The sequence below is a fragment of the Schistocerca gregaria genome, chromosome 4 (genome assembly GCF_023897955.1).
Source record: "Schistocerca gregaria isolate iqSchGreg1 chromosome 4, iqSchGreg1.2, whole genome shotgun sequence".
NCBI classification, from domain to species: Eukaryota; Metazoa; Arthropoda; class Insecta; order Orthoptera; family Acrididae; genus Schistocerca; species Schistocerca gregaria.
The window spans coordinates 698,053,168-698,077,899 of NC_064923.1; the positions used below are offsets into that span (position 1 = coordinate 698,053,168).

The 24,732-nt window shown below is 42.0% G+C and overlaps 1 protein-coding gene across 1 annotated transcript in view; it reads right to left on the reverse strand.

Annotated features, from left to right (window-relative positions):
• The window catches only part of LOC126267485 (uncharacterized), a 140,940-nt gene that overhangs the window by 55,881 nt on the left and 60,327 nt on the right, over positions 1-24,732 (reverse strand). Inside the window, exon 2 of the mRNA XM_049972769.1 lies at positions 22,442-22,571. Within this exon, the coding sequence (XP_049828726.1) occupies positions 22,442-22,571 (130 nt within the window). The remainder of the gene's footprint in view (positions 1-22,441; positions 22,572-24,732) is intronic.

The window sequence follows — 24,732 nt, forward strand, 5'->3', positions numbered from 1 at the left end:
TGAACAGTGTTTTCGGCGAGTTGATGAGAGAGATTGTTTTACTTCGTCATCCACACCACATGCCTATTCCCATACAACACTACGGTCGCAACACTCACCGGTCAGTTTATGTGACAACATTTCATTCCTTCCCCACGTACGTCTTTTCAGGGGTGCATTAGGCCCTGACTTCCATTTTATGGACGATAATGTGCGATCGCATGGGACGGCCCAGATGGAAGAGGTCTTGGACCCAGAGTATATATGGCGCATGGACTGACCTGAAGTTCCTCCAACTTAAGGCCCATCTAGCATTGTGTGTTCCGTTGGGAAGACGAATTACGGCACGTACCAATGCTCGAACCGCCATCCAGCAGTCGTCACTCGAGCTGGTGGGGCAATGGAACTCCATACCACAAGAACTAGTTACCAATGACGATGGGCCACCAATGGTATCCAAAGGAGGTTAGCTAACAACGCCCCTTCTTCTGCATCAGAGCGGGAATGTTAGCCTATGACTATGGCCCACCAATGATAGCCATATGAATTTTAACCAATACTATCACTTCTCCAGCACGAAAGCGAGAAAACTTGTCTCTGACAGTGTTCTAGCAGTAGTGGACACCAGAAGATCCTGAGGAAGATCCCAGCAGAGGGATCGAAACGTCGACCATTTTAGAAGAAACATGACACGGCCTAATAACCCATAAGATTTTAACTTCAACTAGTTACCAACTTTGTGGTCAACGTGGAAGGACTTTGAATGGGACGCACTGCTGTCCGTGATGGTTATAAAACCTATTAAGAAAAATTTCCCGCCTTTTACAGTGTGCAGATGAGCATCATAAATCGCTATAACTTCAGCGCAATTATTGTCTTCGAGAAAAGGTTTTGCGGAAACGACACTTTAGTTGCTCTCATTGCGTGCTTCTTTCAGTTACCTTGTGCACTAGACTGTATCAGTTCTTTTAATGGCGCAAGTTTCATCGTGCTATGTTACTTAGTGACATATCATGAGAACATTCGTTCTTAAGTTTTATACACTAGTGCTTAATAATAACAACAACAATAATAATAAACTCTCAAATCATATCAGTTGATAGCCTCACTTCAGTTGGTATTGTGTGTGGCAGCAATCGTAAAGTAGTTTTAAAATGAACTTTGTACAATCTTTTGTTTTTTTTGTTTGTGATTAATTCGAAACGTTGTAGCATATCTTTTAGCAAAATTATCACTCCCTGCCAGACGTCGATACCTTACAGAACAGTACTATTAAACAAATTCCTCTTCATGAGCTGTTCTGAAGTGATTATTGTTCCACGTATTCATAAAGGGTCAGTTTTACTGAAACCAATGTAAAGGTACCTATTTTAACCAGTAGAAAGAAAGTTAAGTTCGCGATCTGCAGCGATGTTACGCCAACAGTCTTTTCAAGAAATAATACCATTGCAAATAAAGGGAACATCTGTTTTTAGGTTGTTTGTAATGATTTCTTCTGCCCTTTCTGGACTCTCAATGATTCAGATGTAACCTCATCCCACTGTAAGATTCTTACGAATACTAACTAATTAACCTATTATTCCCTTTACGTTAACTGAGTCATAAAGTAATTTTCGGCCATTTTAACTAAGTTGGAGGCGGCTCGTTTGGTGATGTAACCTTCGAGCGCCATCAGTGCTCTAACGTTAGCTATTTTATTACTGAAAGTCGATGAACCGTGCTGCGGCTTGCATTGGTGCTGTTTGTAGGTTTCCGCCCTCTGTTGGAGGCCAGACGGTATCGTTTCGTTGCCATGGTCGCGGTTGTTTGTCTTCTTCTCGTGTTGACTGGCACCACTCGGTTTCGCAACCGTTGCCTGTCCACTAGTGGCAACAGCGGCGGTTATCGATATATAGTAACTGTTGCCCAATCGTTGTTGCGAAGTCATTGTTTTTCCGGGTCGTGTGAGTGGGCCAGTTCAGTTGGGGACTCAGGAGGAGCCAGGTCCGCGCAGTACCAGAACACGCCGGGACCGCTGGCAGCACGGGTGAACTGCTGCATGGAAGGGCTGTGGTCACGAGGGTGCACGACCCCGTCGTAAACCAGATCCAGCAAGCTTTAAGATTTGTGCATTTCAATCCAAGTAGAGAAACCTCCACCATTGTGAAATCTTGCGATTCTCCAGTGACTTGGGTTCGTGTTGCTGCTCGTAGTGTCGCTGAAGCGAAGAGCAGCGAGTGGAGTGCTTGGGGAAGGAGGATCTGATTCGCTTTCCTCGACGTCTTATTACCATTTACTGGGTTCAGTTTGTTACAGTTTGTTAAGTTCAACTAGCGGTAATTTTTCTTGCCTGAAGGCCGTTAACGCCCCAGTTACCTGCCCTGGGGACCGGTTGGTAATTCTTCTACTATGGTGGTAGTGATTCGTTTCTCGTTCTGGGCACTCTAAACACATTATTCTGGGGACGTAGTGCAGACCGCCGGTTCCGACTTTGGCGTATTGTTCCATGGTTGCATTTGGTTTATCGGACATCAGGTAGCTTCAGTAAGATTATCATTAGTCATTCGTTAGACTACCACTAGCCTGAGTTAGCGCATCTTGGGAAGTGAATGAAACTCTTGGCTGCCTGTCTCATCGCTCTCGAAAGTGTTTGTTGCCAGACCTTCACAGAGGTCGATTCCTGGAGCACCCACCGTCTGTGGCTCCTTGGTTCTTGTAAGACATGTGTGATCTAAAAGGAGATCTGATGTACTGGTCCTTGAGTTTTATTATTGTATTATTTATTTCACCCGTTTGGTGATCAGTTGCTTGTTTTTTTAATTAACCTTTGCTATTGTACATGCTGTTTCACAGCAGGTTTCCAAAATTGCCGTTCCTGCCGTGATTGTGGTCAGTTGCTTTAAAATTCTAATTTGCTGTTTGTATTTACCTTATTTACTGCCATTAGTGGCGTCTGATGCCTTCTGCTGTGGTTATGGTGACTTGCCTTTAATGTTTCAATACCTGTAATTTGCAAGTTGCAGCGAGTTTTAAGCAATTCTTAATTTATTGCCATTCCTGGCATGTAAGGTCTTCTGCCCAGATCACAGTGGCTTGCTTTTAAAACATTATCTGCTGTATCTCTATTTAATGGTGATTTGCTGAATTGTAACTCACTGAAAACACTATTATTTACACTGTTGTTTATTCCTTCATTAATAACGTGTGGAATTTTTATTTGTTGTTGAGTCTGGACTTACTGGTTTAAAATAAATTGTGTGTAACTGTAAACGGCAACCAACAGTAACTGTTGACGGCCTCGTCCACAATCCTGCCTTCCCTTGATTACCAGGCTTCAGTCGACACTACAATTTTAACACTAAGTCTTATAATCTTTTTTTTGAGAACATTCTCCTGTGTGTGAACGTTAATTTACTTACACGGTCACACCTCACCAAACATATCTACAACCAACACTGAATTTTGACCTGTCACTTCAGCATTTAAAAGAAATGAAACTCACAAATAATTCGCAAGAAAATTGAAGAAAGGTAATCAAAATTAGGCAGTTGCTGATCATATGTGAAAAGAAACGTATTTTAGTTACACCGGTAGGAAGTAGATCATTTCGAGGCATACTTTTAAAAATGCCATTTCCTTGGAAACTAAAAGTGGCTTGAAAAGAATTACTTCAACGTGCTTGAGTTTATATACAAAAGTGACAGTTTTTGAGGCAAAAGAGAAGAAAATACAACGAAGTAGTGTCAACAGTGCTGAAAATGTTTCCTACATCTATGAGGAAGTATCATTTGCTTGGCAAAAACATCAATTCGGAACATCTGTCATACATATTTGGCAGGAAAATCTGAGATGAGGCACCACATGTTGTTTGAAAAATTTGTGCCAGCAATCTACGCAACTGGATTAATGGTGAAGGGCGTTCAATGCCCTTTGCAGCTCCTGTGGTATGGAGGGAGCCCATATACATTGCTATTTCTGCGTGGATTAAGCACGCAGTTTAATATAAAAGGAAACTGGTAGTAACCTACCATAATAATCCACTTGTAGAAAATGCAAAAATTATCCAGATCCGTTTTAATTAAATAATTTTGTGAGTCTTTGTTTATTCAATCTTATCAGTGCAAGTGATTTCGAGATATCTGACCTGAAGGTTTCAAATTTATTAACGAATTTCTTATACTAATTGTTTGTAGGGAATGTTGCTACTTATAATAATAGAACTTTAAGGTCCAGCGGTACCAACCGACGGCCGTGTCCTCCTTAGCTCAGATGCGTTTATCAATGAGGGCATTGAGGGGCATGTGGTCACCACACTGGTTCCTGGCTACTGTCAGTTTACGAGATTGCAGCCGCTACTTGTCAGTCAAATAGCTTCTCAATGTGCCTCACAAGGCTGCTTGCCAATAGTGCTCGGCTAACCCAGACGTTGACCCATCCAACTGCTAGCCAAGCCCGAGAGCGCTTAACTTCGGTGATCTGACGGGACCCTGTTTTACTGCTGCCACAATTAAAAATAAATATATATGTTGATGTTATAAAACAGGAAATGCATTCTGAAACTGGAGCTAAAAATTTCTACCATCGTTATATTTCGTAACAGTGTAGCCAAAGGAAAGTAGAAACGCTAAATTTAAGTAATTTACAAGTTTTCAATGAAGATTCTTTGCGCAGTGTTATTAATATCAAAATGTGTAAAGCCTCCACAGACGTCTCGAAATGTTACTACCACATGACGGTGTAAGGTGACCAGGGCCAAGTGAATGGACACTCTTGAGACAGGTCTACAGAGTGGTAGTAAACGGTGGATAGGATGCAGAAATAGTTGGAGGCGTGGCTTACGATAGGAAAGAAGAATGCAGTCATGTGTCATATAGAGGCACAACTGTGTTGGCGATTGCAGCAGACAGGAGAGAAGGAGCAGGTAACTACGTCACAGTTTTGTCGGCGTTGAAAGTGACAAACGACTTTTCGGGTAACTGGAGCCAATGGCGTGAAAAAGTGTCACAAAAACAAACGGAGAAAATGTAACTATTAAACTTACCTAAGAGGAGTCCAAGAAAATTAAAATGAGCAACGTGTCAAGGCTATTAAAATAGACGTAAACACTACTTACGGGTTAGGTATTATGTCTGTTCCAGCTAGCCAAATGCTGCCTGCTAGGTAGAGCGATCTATGATCGTGAGACACGTGATCAGCGTGTTGCGAATCCCTCCTACCGCTATTGCCAATAGATGAACTGTGATGGATGCGCTAATTCTTTATTCAAGCAACTACTCACTTTGCCCTACTGAAGGGAACCCATTCCAGAACTCCCTACGCCTGAAACAATCTTCGGAGTTATTGGCAGTGGAATGCGGGTCCTTTTAGACCGAAGGTAGCGATGATAAAGTATGGAGGCCGTCATTAAAATAAACTATTTCCTGCATTTATGTGGCAAAATCTCAATGTGATATATATATATATATATATATATATATATATATATATATATATATATATATATATATATATATATATGATGGACGTTTCTATACAACACAATTATTTGTTATTGTTCTTGAACAAAAGATTATAAAGAGACAGTCTGCACATTAATCAAAAGCTATTGACAGGAACAGTAGAGTATCAATTACCTCTACTCAACAGTAATGTGGTTTGGTTGTGACATAGTAAATGTGATTGCACAAGGCAATTATTAAGCCATATTTTGATGAATACAACACATGTACATAGTTAACGGCATGTGCTAATGCTACGCATCATCTAACTTCCATGTTATCTAAATGTTAGATCCAAGATGTTTACTGTGGCAAAATTCTGACCTTTTCTAAAAAGACAAAATAAATTTTAAGTTTTTAATGAAACTACAGTGCTTCTTTTGAAGATTGTTTTCAGACTGAAAAAATACGGAAACTATAAATCAAAAGGGCGTGGACAGCTGTATGAAGCTAGCACCCCGTGTTTAGCCATATGATTTTTAACATACGTTTATCAAAAATGTCTTTAAAGTGCTCTAGTGAATTCGGTCTTTTTCTTTCTTCTTTGTTGTTGTTTTGCCATGAAGCAAGAAAAAAGAAATACATACTTTAAAAGACGAGACTGATAGAAAATACAAAGCAATAAAGACAAAATAGAAAGACGAGAAGCTGTAGAAGCATGCATGCCTGTTGGAAACATTGATCCAGCACATATAAAAAAATAAAAGAGAATGGCGAAAAGAGAAATTCATGTATGAATATTATGAGCTCAGTTGGCTAAGCAAAGAAGGAAAGACCGAAAGGTGGAAGAAATATGGTTTATGTAAGGCATTCAAACTTGAAGACAACTTTATAGACAAAAAATAACGAATAAATGAAGATGGAATGCGACAATGCGACAATGCGACAATAATTTGACAGACCTCTGAAAGAGACCAGTGGAAATGAGTACCCGGTAGTTGACGACATAGCCTCAGAATTGTTGAGGTCACTGGGAGACCCAGCCATACAAAACTATTCCATCTTGTAAACGAGATATGTCAGAATTGGGAATACCATCAGACTTGAAGAAGAGTGTCATAAATCCTATTCTAAGGAACGCAGGTACTGACAGGTGGGAACATTATCGAAACACCAGTTTAACAAGTTATGGTTGCAAAATACCGATACGAATTATTGACAGAAACTAGTAGAAATCGACTTACGGGAAGTTGAGAAGAGTTCCGGAGAAATGTAGAAACAGGTAAGGCCATACTGTCCCTATGACGTATCTTAGAATGAAGAGAGACAAACCTACGTTTATAGAATTTGTACATTTAAAGTTTTTGCAAACGTTCACTGGAAAACATTTTTTGAAGTTCGAAGGGTTGTAAGGGTAAGCTGCAGGGAGCGAAAAGTTATTTGCAACTTGTACAGAAATCAGACTGCAGTTATAATCGTCGAAGGGCGTGAAGGAGAACAATGGTTGAGAAGGAAGTTAGAAGGGTTGTAGGCTGCCGAATATGTTATTCTGTCTTTGAGTTGAGTAAGCAGTAAAGAAAAACGAGAAGTAATTTTGAAAGGAGTTGGAAGTTCAGAGAATGTTGGCTTTGCAAAGTTCATTTTATAGTACAACTAAGTTGTACTGATTACCACAAAACGAAACACTCTTATGCAGTTGCTTGAAACTACACGCCTGGAAACTGAAATAAGAACACCGTGAACTCATTGTCCCAGGAAGGGGAAACTTTATTGACACATTCCTGGGGTCAGATACATCACATGATCACACTGACAGAACCACAGGCACATAGACACAGGCAACAGAGCAAGCACAATGTCGGCACTAGTACAGTGTATATCCACCTTTCGCAGCAATGCAGGCTGCTATTCTCCCATGGAGACGATCGTAGAGATGCTGGATGTAGTCCTGTGGAACGGCTTGCCATGCCATTTCCACCTGGCGCCTCAGTTGGACCAGTGTTCGTGCTGGACGTGCAGACCGCGTGAGACGACGCTTCATCCAGTCCCAAACATGCTCAATGGGGGACAGATCCGGAGATCTTGCTGACCAGGGTAGTTGACTTACACCTTCTAGAGCACGTTGGGTAGCACGGTATACATGCGGACGTGCATTGTCCTGTTGGAACAGAAAGTTCCCTTGCTGGTCTAGGAATGGTAGAACGATGGGTTCGATGACGGTTTGGATGTACCCACTATACGCCCTCACTCAAAGTCCGTCAACTGCACATACGGTTCACGTCCACGCCGTCGCGGCATGCTACCAGTGTTAAAGACTGCGATGGAGCTCCGTATGCCACGGCAAACTGGCTGACACTGACGGCACAAATGCTGCGCAGCTAGCGCCATTCGACGGCTAACACCGCGGTTTCTGGTGTGTCCGCTGTGCCGTGCGTGTGATCATTGCTTGTACAGCCCTCTCGCAGTGTCCGGAGCAAGTATGGTGGGTCTGACACACCGGTGTCAATGTGTTCTTTTTTCCATTTCCAGGAGTGTATAAAAACACCGATGTTCAGGTGTTATCACACGCACTTAAAATCCAATAAAGAGATTATCACGCCCCTCTGCGTTAGAGTTCCAGGACAAAATCTACCCAGTTCAATCAGGTGCCGACTATGTGCGGCCGTTTCGCCGCCAAGACACTACGTCCGAAATCTTCAACAGGCTGACAAAGAATACACCTCCAAGGAATTCAGAAAATGGCTTCTTCACAGCCCCGATATTTATCCATACTGTCCCTTCTTCACCCACCAGGATTCGCCTCGCCCTTCCGTCTTTATCACTCTCCTCCTCATACTTCACCCTTGCCCACACCCCAGTCTCCTACTTCCTTTTCCCACCGTCCACCCGCACAACTAAACGCATCTCCATAGTTACAGTCGAACATGCTCCTATACGTATTTCCCCATTCCACGTGGAATATACGTAATATTTCCTTCTGCTAATTGTCCCCAGTGAGATCCTTGAATTTTTAGTGAAACGGTAATGCTTCGTTTCAGGATCGACCTCTGTCAAAAACATCTTTTGGCTACCCTTTTATGTTACCATTTAGTTTAATTTTAATTGTTAATAAGAACATCAGTAGTTCAATTCCATATAAATACAATCCATGAAGATCATCTTTTTATAATAAAAACAGTTTAATTGTTCCACCATTTACATACATAGTTTCGTCTTTGTTGATATTTTAAACCGTTGGGATAAAGGTTAGGATATCTGAACAGTCGGCAGCTCAGCCTCCGTCCAAATGGAGTGAAGGGGTATTGTGGTCTTCAATTCGAAGGCTAGTTTTACAGTTCATCACTCTAGTTTATCCTCTGCCTCATCATCTCTGCATTCCTAATAAATCTGCATCTATTTGAACCTGCTTACCATATTTGTGTCCCGTCTACGTCCCAGGAGGAATGACCAGTACTCAGAGATATGATAGGAAAGATCATTCGAAGCAAGAATGTCTAGTAACCGAGGACTCTGAAACACATACCTTAACAGCTGTGAGCACTTCTACATCTTCGGTACTGTGAAACAAGTCTCTTCTACTAAAAGAACTATGCTTTCCGTATTTTAAGAGGTGGAAGTAAACTTGGGTTGTGAAGTGCATACCTTAGTCCTTCGAGCACTTGTTCATCTTGGCTACTGTGAAACACATCTCATCTATTCAACAAGTGCTCCTAGGACAAAGGTATGAATTTTGGAGCCCATGTTTACTAGATAATGTTTTTCTCGTTTTGGCTCATACTGCCTCCTCCCTAAATGTGGAGAGCAGAGAGATTGCAGTACAAGTGATTTGTTTCACAGTATCGGAGAAGAAGAAGTGTTCATAGCTTTTAGAGACTAGTTTGCTAGGACTTTTTACCCCTCTTACTTTCGTGTAGGCTACTACTTCCCATTCATGTAACTGCAGTCTGATTTCTGCACAAGTTGTAAATAACGGCTGCCACTTGCTTTCAGAATTTCAATGACTTTATTCGAGTCAATACAGTCAAAGTTTTTCTGTAAACCTACCAATTTTATAAACGTAGCTTTGCCTTTCTTCAGCACATCTTCTAAGATCACCGTTGTATTATTATTGCTTCGGGTATCCCTAAATTTCTCCGAACCCATATCTTTCCCGAGATCTCCACCTATGAGTCATTATATTCTTCTATAAATAATTAGGGTCAGTATTTAGAACCATGATTTATTTAACTGATACTTAGCTAACGTTAACACTTTTCAACACGTGGCTTCCCTGGAAATGAAAGTATTACATTCTCCTTCAAGGGTTTTTCGCCTTGCAGACCTTGCATGTGAGGTGGAACAGTTGAGTCATCGTATGTTCTACCAAGGATCTCATTAGTTCCCTGGGACTTTTGTGGCTTGTTTTAACTTAGGGTCTTTCAGAGATCTGTCAATCATTTCTAGCAGTATCATGTCTCACACTTAATATTCATCCACTTCTTCTTTGCTTTCCATAATATTGTATTCCAGTACGTTTCCTATGTATAGTCTTGATACGAATTCCTTCCAACTTTCGGTCTTCCCTTCTTTACTTGGTTCTGATCTGTCATCTGAACTCTTAATATCATACGTCTGCTTCCCTTCGAACGTTTGCTTATTTTTCAAACAGGCAGCACACATCTATTGTAAGTTTCTCATAGCCACAAATACTCTACAGCTTTACATTCTCCCTTTAGCCATTACTGCTTTGCTATTTTCCTCATTGTGTCCCTCTTTATTGGTCTGTTCACTCGTTTTTCTGCTCAACTTTCCGGATTTTTATATTTTCTCCATTCATCAGTTAAACGCTGTACCTCGTGTGTTATTCAGTGCTTTATACTGGGTTGTGTCTTTCGTCTGTCTGAGTCTTGGCTGCCTTCACTGTTTCATATCTCGAATGTATATTCGCCTTCTATTGTATTCATTTCATTATTTCATACCTCGAATGTGTATTCGCCTACTGTTGCATTCGTTTCGCTATTTCATATCTCGAATGAGTATTCGTCTTCTACTGTATTAGTTTGCCCTGTTTCAATTAACAATTGGTTAATGCTCCCTTTGAAAAGCTCAGCGACAAATGTCTCCTTGAATTTATCCAGGCTCTGGGTTTTTAATTTCCTACCTTTCTAAAATTTGTTCAGTTTTAAGCTGCAGTTCATAACCAGTAAATTATAGCGCGTCCACATCTGCTCTGGAAATTTCTTGCAGCTTAAAATCTGGTTCCGAAACCTCTGTCTTACCATTATATGAGCTGAAAAGTAATGCCTCCGAATTTTTTATTCTGTTCTCAGTGTTAAGGGCTCCTAATTGTAGCGTGTAATATGGCGGTCTGTAACGTAACTATGACAGTCTATGAGACACATCATGCTTTTTTTATCGGGTCGAGTTCGTCCTCACGTGGAGCGCAGTCTCCTTCGGCAAGAGAATGCCAAACCACAGACGAGCTCCGCGACATCTACTACAATCTGACTTTTTGTGTTCACTGTCATCGACCATTCTCCATACAATCCCGACTTGGCACCAACCGATTTTCATCTGTTTCAAAAACTTAAGAAACACCTTCGAGGACTTCATGTTGATAGTGATGAAGCGGTGCAAGCAGAGGTGAAGTTGTGGCTCTGTCAACAAAGTCAAACTGACAGTGTCGGCAAACGGGTCTCCCGGTGAGAGAAATGTGTTCGCCGGTGGGGTTCGTCGCCGGGGTGACTATGTTGAGAAATAAACATGTAAAGATGAAGAATAAAGATAAAGAATGTTAACATCGTTTGTGTTGTTTAAAAAGCATTAAGATTTATCGTACAAAATATTAGGAGGAACCGCTTTTCAACACGGCCTTGTAATTGCAGTGATCGTGTAACAAGGTAACAAGCTTATTTGGCTTTTCCTGCCTTAATATTAAAAATTTATTTTCTCTGTACTCTTATTACAGCTGAAGCACCATCAGTGGCGTTTCTGTAAAAATTTGAAATATATAATATGTATTTCGATTACTAAGCAGTTGAAACAGTTTTTCTTTCAGATGAGAAGATCAATGCATGTTCCTTTTCCACATTTTTTGACAGTATCGGGTCTTTCCTTCGTTGTTCGCTGAGATTGTACCCGAGAAAAACTTAATATCACCTACACTGCTCGCCTTTTTCAACTTTTAGAAGAACCATTTTTCTTTTAACTGTAGTTGGTCTGTATACATACTTCAATTCCCCGAATATTATTTTGTAGGGGGCTTCGCCCAAACTGTATTGTAGTTATATTTCCTTTGCACTCGGTACTGTGTTGATAAGCGTTAATTTGATTTTATTGTGTTTTGTACTGTCGGCACACAGTTAATAAATTCATATCGTTTTATAGTGTCGTGTGTGTGTGTGTGTGTGTGTGTGTGTGTGTGTGTGTGTGTGTGTGTACGTGTGTGTGTATTGTGTCGTGTCGTGTTTGTGTTAGGGATGGCAGCACAGAGACGTCAGGCGTCCCCTTTTCACTTTCTCTCTCTCTCTCTTTCTCTCTCTCTATCTTTCCCTCCCTCTCTCTCCCTCTCTCTCTCTAACACACACACACACACACACACACACACAGACACACACACACACACACAAATACGTAAGTGAACTTATAAGTGGATTATAAATGAACTTATCAATTCAGCACTTAAGATGCTGACAACACACGAAAATCAAATGCGCACGCAGCGGTACAGAACTGACAAATAAAGTTAGCCAAGGGATATCCTTCGATTTTGATAGAGCAACAAAAAGAGACTCATATTTTTTTATTCGTGCACATACGCGGTTGAGGGGCTGAAACACCTTGAATACCACTTCATCATATATATGAATCAATTTTGTATAAGCGATGTTATACGTCTTGATGTTAGTAAAATGTCGGACTGAAAAACAAAATAGTGGGGTTAGGCGATCTCGAGAAAATAACTTTTCCGACCAAACGTACATTAAAAGCTACAGAACTTAAATTCAAAGTCTTTTTCAGATGTGGTAACGTTTCAACAGTATTCATTGAGAAATATTAAACTGAGGTCTTTGCAAGAGGGCGTCTCACTCCCTTCACGGCCGCGTGTATACCTATGAAAAAAAGTGTGTATCTTATTTTGTTGTACACTACAACATATTCAAAGACGACAACAATCGAAGGGTATCTCTTGGGTAGGTTTACTTGTGAGTGACAAGGACATGTATCGACTGTACAATTTGAGTGTAGCCGCCCATAGTATGAAGCCTGGGTGATATAACTGCGGGGCATTGGCAATACAGTTTCAGATCATCGGCGTCGATTGCGACACACAGGAAATATCCATCACAGGCTACAACGTGATCGACCGAGGGAGACGACTCAGCTTTTCTGATATCTGGCCTTAACGGCGCTATGAAATCCAATGACGTACGCATCCGGAATCGCTGTGTTCCGATAAGCATTCTGTCGGAAGCACAGAGCAGTTCACCTGACTGCCAGACTTGTGGGAATGAATGGTCAGCTCTCTGCAATGAGGGCACCCTCAGTAACATTGAGAATGATCCTCATCTTCTTACATGGGAATATACTAATGGACTCACTCTCACATCTTCGCTGGTGGTTAGAAGTACATATATAAGGTACTATAGCCACAATGCAGTTGGTGCTGTTTTTCTCTTTACAGACGATAATGTTAGTTTGTGTCTTGGAGATCTGGTGGATGAATCCTTGTATAGGCTAGCCACAAGGAAAAAAAGAGGTCTAGAGTTTCACGTCACATCAACGACAAGATCATGAGAGATGCGGCACAAGCTCAGGTTGGAGAACAGACCAGCAAGTAAACAAATCGTGTCCTTTTCTAGGGAACAACCGTTTACGTGATACAGGAAAATTGTGGAATATCTACATCTGGCTGACTGGACAGGGACTTCTCAGATGCGAGAAAAGCTCATGAACGTCATAATTTGCGATGTTTTAGGCTTTATAGAGACGGCTTGCTCCTAATGAATTTCAACCAAAGATTGATGTAGACCTATGCAGAAATCTTTCTCCGAAATGGTATAATTGCTAATAGACCTCCGAAAACACTTCGTAGAAGGCATGTCATATTGCTGGAAAGCATATGTGTGCCAGTTATACTGCTACTCCTGTCTTGTTTGCTTGCGAAAAATTACCATTATTGTTATTATAAGTACGTTTAAACTTTGAAGATCTTCTAATTACATGTTTTAGTCAGCGTTATAAGCCAAATTTATTTTTCTCTAAGTCTTCTGACGTGCTTGTTATTAAACGTACTTGCAGTACTTAATTTTGGTTAACTTTTGACACTGCTGTAGTATCTATTTTGCTCTACAACTGACGGAGAAGTTTCTCAAGCTATACGTATGAAGCATGTAGCAGAGCGAATCATGGAAATAAAGAACGAACAACAAGAAACGAAAAGTAGGATGCAGGAGGGTACGGGAGAAGCAGTAAACTAGTTTTGAGCTGGCCTATCGGTATGAAGAAGCACAAGCAAAATACAATTAGTGCGTCACAGATGGATGACAATAGGGCTTCGCAAACAGGCAACAACTTCTTCGCAAATAGGTGAGAACTTTTCAACCTGCAGTGTGATGCAATCTGCCAGCTGTTTGAGTAGCAGTGAAAAATGAGCAACCCGTAATTGCTTTGTAGCTCTAGTTGGTGCATGTTGGTGCAACAAGATTGAGCCAGTAGTGTACTTCGTCTGTACCTATGAAAACCGGTGCCTATGTGTCTAATAGTTAACACGCGATTTTCTTTCGAAATGAGTATCCTTTGCATCCCCAAGGAGAGGCATATAATTTCTAGCAGCTCACAAAGAAATTATAGTGTAGAAAAAAAATGCACCATGGAGAAATTATCCTAATGTGACGGAAATCGGTAGATGTGATGAAAATGTACAGACAAACAAACGATTACAATTTCTGAAGAAACGGTTAATTTATTCAAGAGAAACAGCTTCACAAATTGAGCAAGACAGTAACGCATTGGACCACTTCTGGTCCAGTTGCAGGCAGTTATTCGGCTTGACATTGATTGACAGAGTTGTAGGACGTCGTCCTGAGGGGTACCATGCCAAATTCTGTCCAATGAAAGCGTTAGATAGTCAAAATCACGAGCCCGTTGGAAGGTATTATCCACTATGCTCTCATCATTCTCTGTTGGAGAGTGATCCGATGACCTTGTTGACCAAGAGCACGAAGACAAGCAGTAGACACTCTCGCTGTGTGAGAGCGGGCATTATCTTGCTGAATTGTAGCTGAGAATGGCTTGGAATGAAGCACGTACCAGTGTGCTGTAAGAATGCCGTAGATGAAAACGAAGGGGTTCTGGTATTGAAAGAAATGGCACACCAGACATCACTACCGGATATCGGACCATTTGGTGGACGACAGTTAGGATGGTATTCCACCACTGTCCGGGAAGTCTCCAGACGTTTTCCGCCTTTAATCTCACTTACTGCAGTAGTCTTCAGTGATGAGTTACGCTTCGAGCTGAGCATCGACGACCAGCGAAGACGTTGCCATTCGCAGTTCCCCTACACAACAGTGATATCTCAATGACATTCAACGCCCTGTTTTGTTGCCTTTCATGGCAGGCCATACTGGCCTTATATTTCAGCACGTTAATGTCCTCTCGAACTTGGCAAGAGTTTCAACTGCTTCGTCTTAGTGCTTGCCAAACCCTACTTTGGGCAGCAGGATCGCCGGAACTCTACCCATTTAACAACGTTTGGGGCATTATGGGTAGGGCTCTGCAACAACTTCGGCATTTTGGTGATCTGTCGCATCGATTGGACAGAATTTGGCACGGTATCACTCAGGACGACATCCTGCAGATCTGTCAATCAATGCCCAGCCGGATAACAGCTTGCATAAAGGCCAGAAGTGCAACAACGCGTTATTGACTTGCTCAATTTGGGTGGCTCTTTCTCTTGAATAAACCATACATGTTTTATGAAATTGTAAGCAATTGTTTGTCTGTACATGCACAGCACATCTATCCATTTCCGTCCCACTCGGATAATTCCTTTGTGGGAACCGTTTTTCTTTTTTGTCTTAGAGTTAGTAATTTCAGTAAAATGTTTTCAAATTATGTTGGTAAGGTGGAGGCAGTAGTTAAAATGCGTTTGTTCCGTTTTTCATGCCGCAAACGGTGGAGAGAGGTGATTGATACGGGATTCGATAAGGGGATTGTGGAACAAAGACGAGAGTGAATGTGTGACATTAACTTAGAGCTGTGCCAGGGAGGCATATATATATATATATATATATATATATATATATATATATATATATATATATATATATATATATATATATATTCCTGGAAATTGAAATAAGAACACCGTGAATTCATTGTCCCAGGAAGGGGAAACTTTATTGACACATTCCTGGGGTCAGATACATCACATGATCACACTGACAGAACCACAGGCACATAGACACAGGCAACAGAGCATGCACAATGTCGGCACTAGTACAGTGTATATCCACCTTTCGCAGCAATGCAGGCTGCTATTCTCCCATGGAGACGATCGTAGAGATGCTGGATGTAGTCCTGTGGAACGGCTTGCCATGCCATTTCCACCTGGCGCCTCAGTTGGACCAGCGTTCGTGCTGGACGTGCAGACCGCGTGAGACGACGCTTCATCCAGTCCCAAACATGCTCAATGGGGGACAGATCCGGAGATCTTGCTGGCCAGGGTAGTTGACTTACACCTTCTAGAGCACGTTGGGTGGCACGGGATACATGCGGATGTGCATTGTCCTGTTGGAACAGCAAGTTCCCTTGCCGGTCTAGGAATGGTAGAACGATGGGTTCGATGACGATTTGGATGTACCGTGCACTATTCAGTGTCCCCTCGACGATCACCAGAGGTGCACGGCCAGTGTAGGAGATCGCTCCCCACACCATGATGCCGGGTGTTGGCCCTGTGTGCCTCGGTCGTATGCAGTCCTGATTGTGGCGCTCACCTGCACGGCGCCAAACACGCATACGACCATCATTGGCACCAAGGCAGAAGCGACTCTCATCGCTGAAGACGACACGTCTCCGTTCGTCCCTCCATTCACGCCTGTCGCGACACCACTGGAGGCGGGCTGCACGATGTTGGGGCGTGAGCGGAAGACGGCCTAACGGTGTGCGGGACCGTAGCCCAGCTTCATGGAGACGGTTGCGAATGGTCCTCGCCAATACCCCAGGAGCAACAGTGTCCCTAATTTGCTGGGAAGTGGCGGTGCGGTCCCCTACGGCACTGCGTAGGATCCTACGGTCTTGGCGTGCATCCGTGCGTCGCTGCGGTCCGGTCCCAGGTCGACGGGCACGTGCACATTCCGCCGACCACTGGCGACAACATCGATATACTGTGGAGACCTCACGCTCCACGTGTTGAGCAATTCGGCGGTACGTCCACCCGGCCTCCCGCATGCCCACTATACGCCCTCGCTCAAAGTCCGTCAACTGCACATACGGTTCACGTCCACGCTGTCGCGGCATGCTACCAGTGTTAAAGACTGCGATGGAGCTCCGTATGCCACGGCAAACTGGCTGACACTGACGGCGGCGGTGCACAAATGCTGCGCAACTAGCGCCATTCGACGGCCAACACCGCGGTTCCTGGTGTGTCCGCTGTGCCGTGCGTGTGATCATTGCTTGTACAGCCCTCTCGCAGTGTCCGGAGCAAGTATGGTGGGTGTGACACACCGGTGTCAATGTGTTCTTTTTTCCATTTCCAGGAGTTATTCTTTGATATTGCTATGCAGAAAAACTTGGTTATTAATTAATATTATGGGTTTTGAGATTACAAGTTACTATTTTGGACTTTTCTAAAGGAGAGATTAGTCTTCGAACTTGTGAAGACGAAGAAGGATTTTGTCCTGAGATTGTATAATGAAAGATGGTTGAGAAGTGACGAGAGATTCCAAGATATTTAACCAAAATTGTGACTCAGTCTAAAGGGAAATATAGCGTAAGTTATTCGAAATATTTCTGATGTCTTTTCATTATCAGATTCCAGACTCCTATTTTTTTCAAAGATTTCCATTTTAGTTTTTTTACGAGTAATATATCTCGAGTGCTGCTGTTAGTGTTGCTGCAAACCGGGCCACATTGCACACACATGGAACCTGGTACGTCGATATTTTCAGAAAGCAGCATAGCTTGGCGTCTATTCACCGAGTAAGTAATATAAAAATACATTTCACGAGAGATGCTCGCAGGTTTGACTTGAACTGTGCCAGTGGCGATTTATCAGTGGTAATCCTAGCCTCTCAGAGTGTGCCATGGAAGATGCGGAAAACGCGCTTCAAAAAATTAGATATGTGTTTTTTCTACAGTTTGCAGACTGCAGTTGGTCACACTATAAAGCCACCATTAAAATTTCAATTGCGGAAAAGTATTGCACGTAAAACACAATGCTTATCTTCACAGTCCTTGCCAATAGAAAACTCGTCTTGTTTACTTACAGATGTAGGTCTTGGCACATAATCCAGGCGACCGAATTTTAAATTATTCACTACATGAAATGCTTCGTTCACTTCACGGACTATGTCCGATGCACACGGCTTTTGTTATCTAGCTCCAGTTCTATGCATGTACTCCGATGGACTCCCTACTTGATCCTGTCTACTGCGTTCAGACATTACCATAATTTTGGCCAGTACAGAACATAATCGAAAAAGTGGAATTTATTTGTTGGGCAGAATATGAAAAGAATATAACGTAAAGATATCAATAGGAAAATGAAAATTCAAGCATTTAAAAAACTCTAGAAAATAAAATATTGTTGTTGATAATAAAATATTAAAACAAGTTAAATGCTTTAAATATCTCTGATACGCCATTAAATATGAATTTAATAGAGATCAGAGAAGATAAGTATTCTGAAGAAAAACAAACACGATTGTAATTTTATAAGACTACAGATATCCCCACTTTATTGTGACAAAATGAGTCGTCCGTCCCATATGAACAATGGAGAGCAGAATTCAGACAGCAGAAATGACATAGTAGCTGAGACACAATTAAGAATGATAAAATTACATCTACATCTACATGACTACTCTGCAATTCACATTTAAGTGCTTAGCAGAGGGTTCATCGAACCACAATCATACTATCTCTCTACTATTCCACTCCCGAACAGCGCGCGGGAAACGCGAACACCTAAACCTTTCTGTTCGAGCTCTGATTTCTCTTATTTTATTTTGATGATCATTCCTACCTATGTAGGTTGGGCTCAACAAAATATTTTCGCATTCGGAAGAGAAAGTTGGTGACTGAAATTTCGTAAAAAGGTCTCGCCGCGACGAAAAACGTCTATGCTGTAATGACTTCCATCCCAACTCGTATATCATATCTGCCACACTCTCTCCCCTATAACGCGATAATACAAAACGAGCTGCCCTTCTTTGCACCCTCTCGATGTCCTCCGTCAATCTCACCTGGTAAGGATCCCACACCGCGTAGCAATATTCTAACAGAGGACGAACGAGTGTAGTGTAAGCTGTCTCTTTAGTGGACTTGTTGCATCTTCGAAGTGTCCTGCCAATGAAACGCAACCTTTGGCTCGCCTTCCCGACAATATTATCTATGTGGTCCTTCCAACTGAAGTTGTTCGTAATTTTAACACCCAGGTACTTAGTTGAATTGGCAGAATTGTACTATTTATCGAGTAATCGAATTCCAACGGATTTCTTTTGGAACTCATGTGGATCATCTCACACTTTTCGTTATTTAGCGTCAACTGCCACCTGACACACCATACAGCAATCTTTTCTAAATCGCTTTGCAGCTGATACTGGTCTTCGGATGACCTTACTAGACGGTAAATTACAGCATCATCTGCGAACAGTCTAAGAGAACTGCTCAGATTGTCACCTAGGTCATTTATATAGATCAGGAACAGTAGAGGTCCCAGGACGCTTCCCTGGGGAACACCTGATATCACTTCAGTTTTACTCGATGATTTGCCGTCTATTACTACGAACTGCGACCTTCCTGACAGGAAATCACGAATCCAGTCGCACAACTGAGACGATACCCCATAGCTCCGCAGCTTGATTAGAAGTCGCTTGTGAGGAACGGTGTCAAAAGCTTTCCGGAAATCTAGAAATACGGAAATTAGGAATGAACTGAACATCTATAGAATAGTAAATAAAATCCAAGTAAAGAGAACAGATGGACTACACATATTAACAGGACGAGTAGCCAAAGATTACCTCTCAAAAACATGCGACACAAACCTAAAGCGAGAAGAAGTCAAGAAAGAGCGAGGAAAAGATGGGCAGTGCAACAGGAAAATTCTGGACATTGCAGAGTAAAAGAAGAAGAAGAAAAAAGAAGAAGAATATGGGTTTCAAAGTCTCACGGAAATTAGAGTTTAATGTCTGCACTGTTCTTACGTAAAAGAAGTTTTATTTAAATACTCTTTCATGACCGATTGCACTGAACAACGTTTAAATTATTTTGTGATGTATATCTGAACTAGGTATGAGTGCTGATATTGCGTGAACGTCTTTCTACTCTCAACATTTACTGCTTTCGAGATAATGTAATTTAACTGCGTTGCTATTCAGCATCGTATTGCAGTCTTGACTTTGTTTGCTATTTTTGCCTGTTGTGTTTCATTGACATCAGCTGAATAATGTCCTCCTTAATGATTTCTGAATGCTCTCAGGTGAAATCTGTCCGACTGCACTGTAGATTGAATTGTTATGCAAATTAGAGGTCAGATTAGCTTCATAGTGTGTTTCTCACCTGCACCATTTACTGTGTAGGCCGAGCGAGGTGGCGCAGTGGTTAGCACATTGGACTCGCATTCGGGAGGAAGACGGTTCAACCCCACGTCCGGCCATCCTGATTTAGGTTTTCCGTGATTTCCCTAAGTCGCTTCAGGCAGATGCCGGGATGGTTCCTTTGAAAGGGCACGGCCGATTTCCTTCCCTAATCCGACGAGACCGATGACTTCGCTGTTTGGTCTCTTCCACCAAATCAACCCAACAGGTTGGCGGTGTAACCGGCTCGTATGTAAGCTAATCTCTGAGTGTTGTGCACGTTACGAGGGGACTTCAAAAAGTATGTTATATATTGTTATGGCGGGCCAAATGAATTTCATTGAGCGCTGCACAGCACTATTTTTCATCAAAGACAAGTGGTCTCTGTAAACAGGTGTCGGAACGTCCTGACAATCGTTGAATTCCTCGACGATAGAAATTCGCTACTTAATCACGTAGCTATTCGAGAACCGCCGTCTGAACGTCCTCATCTTGCAAAATATCTTTCTCTCCAGATGTTCTTCCAGCATGCCAAAAAATGGAAATCGCACGGTGCGAGCTCTGGACGTCGCGAACGACATTACCCACGTCAGTGCAATCCTGGTCAAACTGTTGGCACCCTTTCACTAAGGCTGGACACGACATTGTGTATGGTCCATATACCACCGGAATTTCACGGCGAATCTGTGTGCTGTTTATTCATTTTGTCCACAATAATCGTAATCTATTGCCCAGCCTACTTTAAGTTTGAAGTACGTCCCCAGCTACCACACAATTTCAATTATACGTTGTTGCGCACCTGTTATCCGTACCGCAGCAGAACTGTGTCTGCAGGAAATCCGGAATATGTAATCACTTCCGACAGTGCCCCACTCTTAGCGTGGGACGACATGCGTAAACAACTTTCTGAAGTCCCCGAGTTGATAAAGTAAAGAGGGCAGTACTACGGCAAGCCCAGTCGAAAGAGTGGTGAATCAAAGAAAGGAAAAACATTCGTCGATGGGAAAAAAAGTAGATGTAGATTGTAAGACGTGTATATTTCTATTGTCTATTGTCAAACCACAATTTATGAGAGATGTATATATTTTATTAATAGGATTAAGTAGGAATAATTAATATTTGTCATGTTGGAAATAATTGTGGTAGCAGGGAATGTCTGCACCAAAGTATTGTTGGCAAGAGAGACCGCAAATTGATATAATTTTAAAATGGGCGGGAGAGACCGCGTATGGATACATTTTAAGAAAAGAGGGGGAAAGACCGCACATTGATACATTTTGTAATGGTAGCAGGGATTGTCTGCACCAGAAAGCATTGTTGGCAGGAGAGACCGCACTTTAGCTTTCGTAGGAAGTCAGTAGTAAGCCACATGCGAAGCGAGTTGGTAGCAGGTCTGAAGCGAGAGGTTGAGGGGAGCAGTATGCCTGCCAGCCACCACCTATGATTTACAAGAGATTATAAACGGATGTACAGAGACATCAACTAACTATTATCATAAGAGAAACTAATATTATTGAATTATTTTCTTTGCAAAAGTCAAGACTACTGAAGGTATGTTTGCGCAATGCTAGTTGTAAGATTATTGTAAAAAGTAAGTCCCATTTGAACGTTTGTAAAATCATTCCATTACCAACAGTAAATGTTTGAAGCGTTACCAGAATATAATTAATTTTTGCCAGCAATGTTGCATTACTGATTATAATCCATCCCAAAAACCATCAACGTAAAACTTTGCAAAAAATTTATTGTTGTCAAGAAAAAGTGTAACTATGAATTACGTAGCTTCAGTCAAATTAATTACAGAATGACGTCAGCTTTGCTATTAAAGAATAACGTCAGCTTTGGTAACAAATACAGCCACTTATTATGACAGCCCACCAGCAGTTAATGGAGTATAGTAAACCAGAGTAAGTATATTCATGTCGCAGTTCGATGTAGCAGTCAGATGGCGATCCAGTAACAGTAAAAAAGTAAGGAACAGTTTTGGGTTATTGCAGATAACGACTGAGGGCCACGTCGACGACACATTCTATGTTTCGTCGAAATAATCAGAAAATCACTTTTAATAAGCAGCAATTAAATTTGTATGCGAAGATTAGAAAGAGAATAAATGTCAAAGAGAAGATTTCATTTGTTATTATTAAGCAAGAGATAGAAAGCCTAAGGAAAGGTTTCATAGGTTACTGTAGAAGGGAACAAAAGAGATATAGAGGAGACGGGAAGGTTTCAAGATAACTACGCAAAGCGCTGTATGTACGTACTCACCCGCGAAGTAAAATTGTGCGAGTCGTGTGCCGAATAGCGCTGCAGGATCAGGTTCATCAGGCAGATCGATGGCGCACTTGTAGACGAGGACGCCCAACAGCGCCAGCACGAACCACGTGACACTCTGCACCTGAAGATGGGAGACCATCCCGCTGTTAGAAACGCTTCCACAGACGGCGTGAGGGCTGCAGCGCAGCCGTGTCGCTCTGATGGGTAGGAACACAAAGGAACATCGCGGCTGTAGGGACGTGCAACTGATGTGAGACAAGTAGTCCCAAACTCTGTGCATAGATGATGTGGTACATTATTTACTTCTCTAAAATATTATACAATAAAATAAGAAAGCCGGCCGGAGTGGCCGTGCGGTTCTAGGCGCTACAGTCTGGAGCCGCGAGACCGCTACGGTCGCAGGTTCGAATCCTGCCTCGGGCATGGGTGTGTGTGATGTCCCTGGGTTAGTTAGGTTTAAGTAGTTCGAAGTTCTAGGGGACTGATGACCTCAGAAGTTGAGTCCCATAGTGCTCAGAGCCATTTGAACCAAAATAAGAAAAACTTCACTGTGAATGATAAAAGATATTATTTACATGAAATCTCCAGATATGAAGGTTTTATGAAAGCATGTGGGTACACAGGATGTAGCCAGCAATCAACTCAGACACCTGTTGCACTTCTTGATAAGCCCCACCTCTACCTATAACTACATAGACACTTCGCAAGCCGTCGAGGTTCTTAGCGGAGGGTAGCATGCGCCACTACTACTCAGTTTCTTTCCTGTTCCACTCGCAAAAAGTGCGAGGAGGAAACGACTGTCCATAAGCCTCGGTATGAGCCCTAATTTCTCGTATCGTATCTTCGTGGCCCTTATGCGCAGTGTACGTCGTCGGTAGTAGAATCGTGTGGCAATCAGCTTAAAATGCTGGTTTGCTAAATTTTCTCAAAAGCGCTTCTCGAAAAGAACGTCGCCTTCCCTCCTGGGATTCCCATTTGAGTTCCCGAAGCATCTCCGAAACGCTTAAGGGCTGCTCGAACCTACCGGTAACAAACCTAGTAACCCGCCTCTGAATTGCTTCGATGTCTTCCTTCAATGCCACTTTTTACGGGTCTCAAACACTTGAACAGTACTCAAGAACAGGTCACACCAGCGTCCTATATGCGGTCGTCTTTACATGTGGACCACTTTTTCTTGAAATTCTCCGAATAAATGGAAGTCGCCCATTCGCCTTCCCTATCATAGTTCTCACATGCTCATTCCGTTCTATATCGCTTCTATACGTCTTGGGAGATTTTTCTGTGATTCACAATCTGTTGATTCATCCGTTCTTTCCATTTAACTTCAGCAACTTAGATGTGTGAAATCCATTGCTCTGTCTGACTGAACTGGAGCGACACAGTCGCATAGAGTTGCGCCTGTCTCTATCAGGACAAAATTTTATGTGGACACACGTCCCAAGGTTAAACACCATTCTCGTCTCTGGTTGGATTACTGAAGAAATTGTGTCAGTTACGAGGCAGAAACAAACTTTGAAAGATGCTGTTGTACGTGATACAACTGCAACTATTTGCGCCAACTTATAAAAGCAAACAGACCATTATCTAAAACTGTTGTCCACACTGACACTGTCGTTTGTCAGTGACTTCTTCGAATATAGTACGTTGAGTTCATTGTTTGATAACGTAAATTAGAAGGAATCTTGACGACGTCAGTCATCCTCTAACTGCAGGGACAGAATTGTTTCTTTCCCAAGTCAAAGTTTAGATGAAGTCTTTTTTCGAGGTTATGGGAAGAGATTTCTTCTCGATCGTTCCCTGGGACTTTAGACATATAGACGTGGTAATCTCTCTGAAAGGACTATCAGAAGATGCTGGGACCATTTATGTTGGCACTGTCTCACATCCTCCACAAGGCTACTTGTAACTCTAACTGAGTGTCTTATGCCAAGACTTCGAATCAGGTAGTTCAAAACTAAATCTAACGAAGATATTAGCGACATATTTCTTTTTTCTTTTGTATATTGTAGAATCCATTTTCCACTGGCATATCGTAGACCTTCTGCAGATTTTAGCAGCACACTGTGTGTACTTATTTTTATTTGCTCATATTTTTCCGCAGAAGTCTTTTATGTATCCACGTACCACGTTTCATTTTGTATATTTTTCTTTAAAACTATACCTTTGGAGCAACTTGGGACTTCACATTCCAGATAACTGAGCGAACACATTCGCTGTGTTCTTTGATAATCTGCAACAATTTTAAGCCTTTTCTCGTGTTGGCTTCTGAAGCAACTATTACA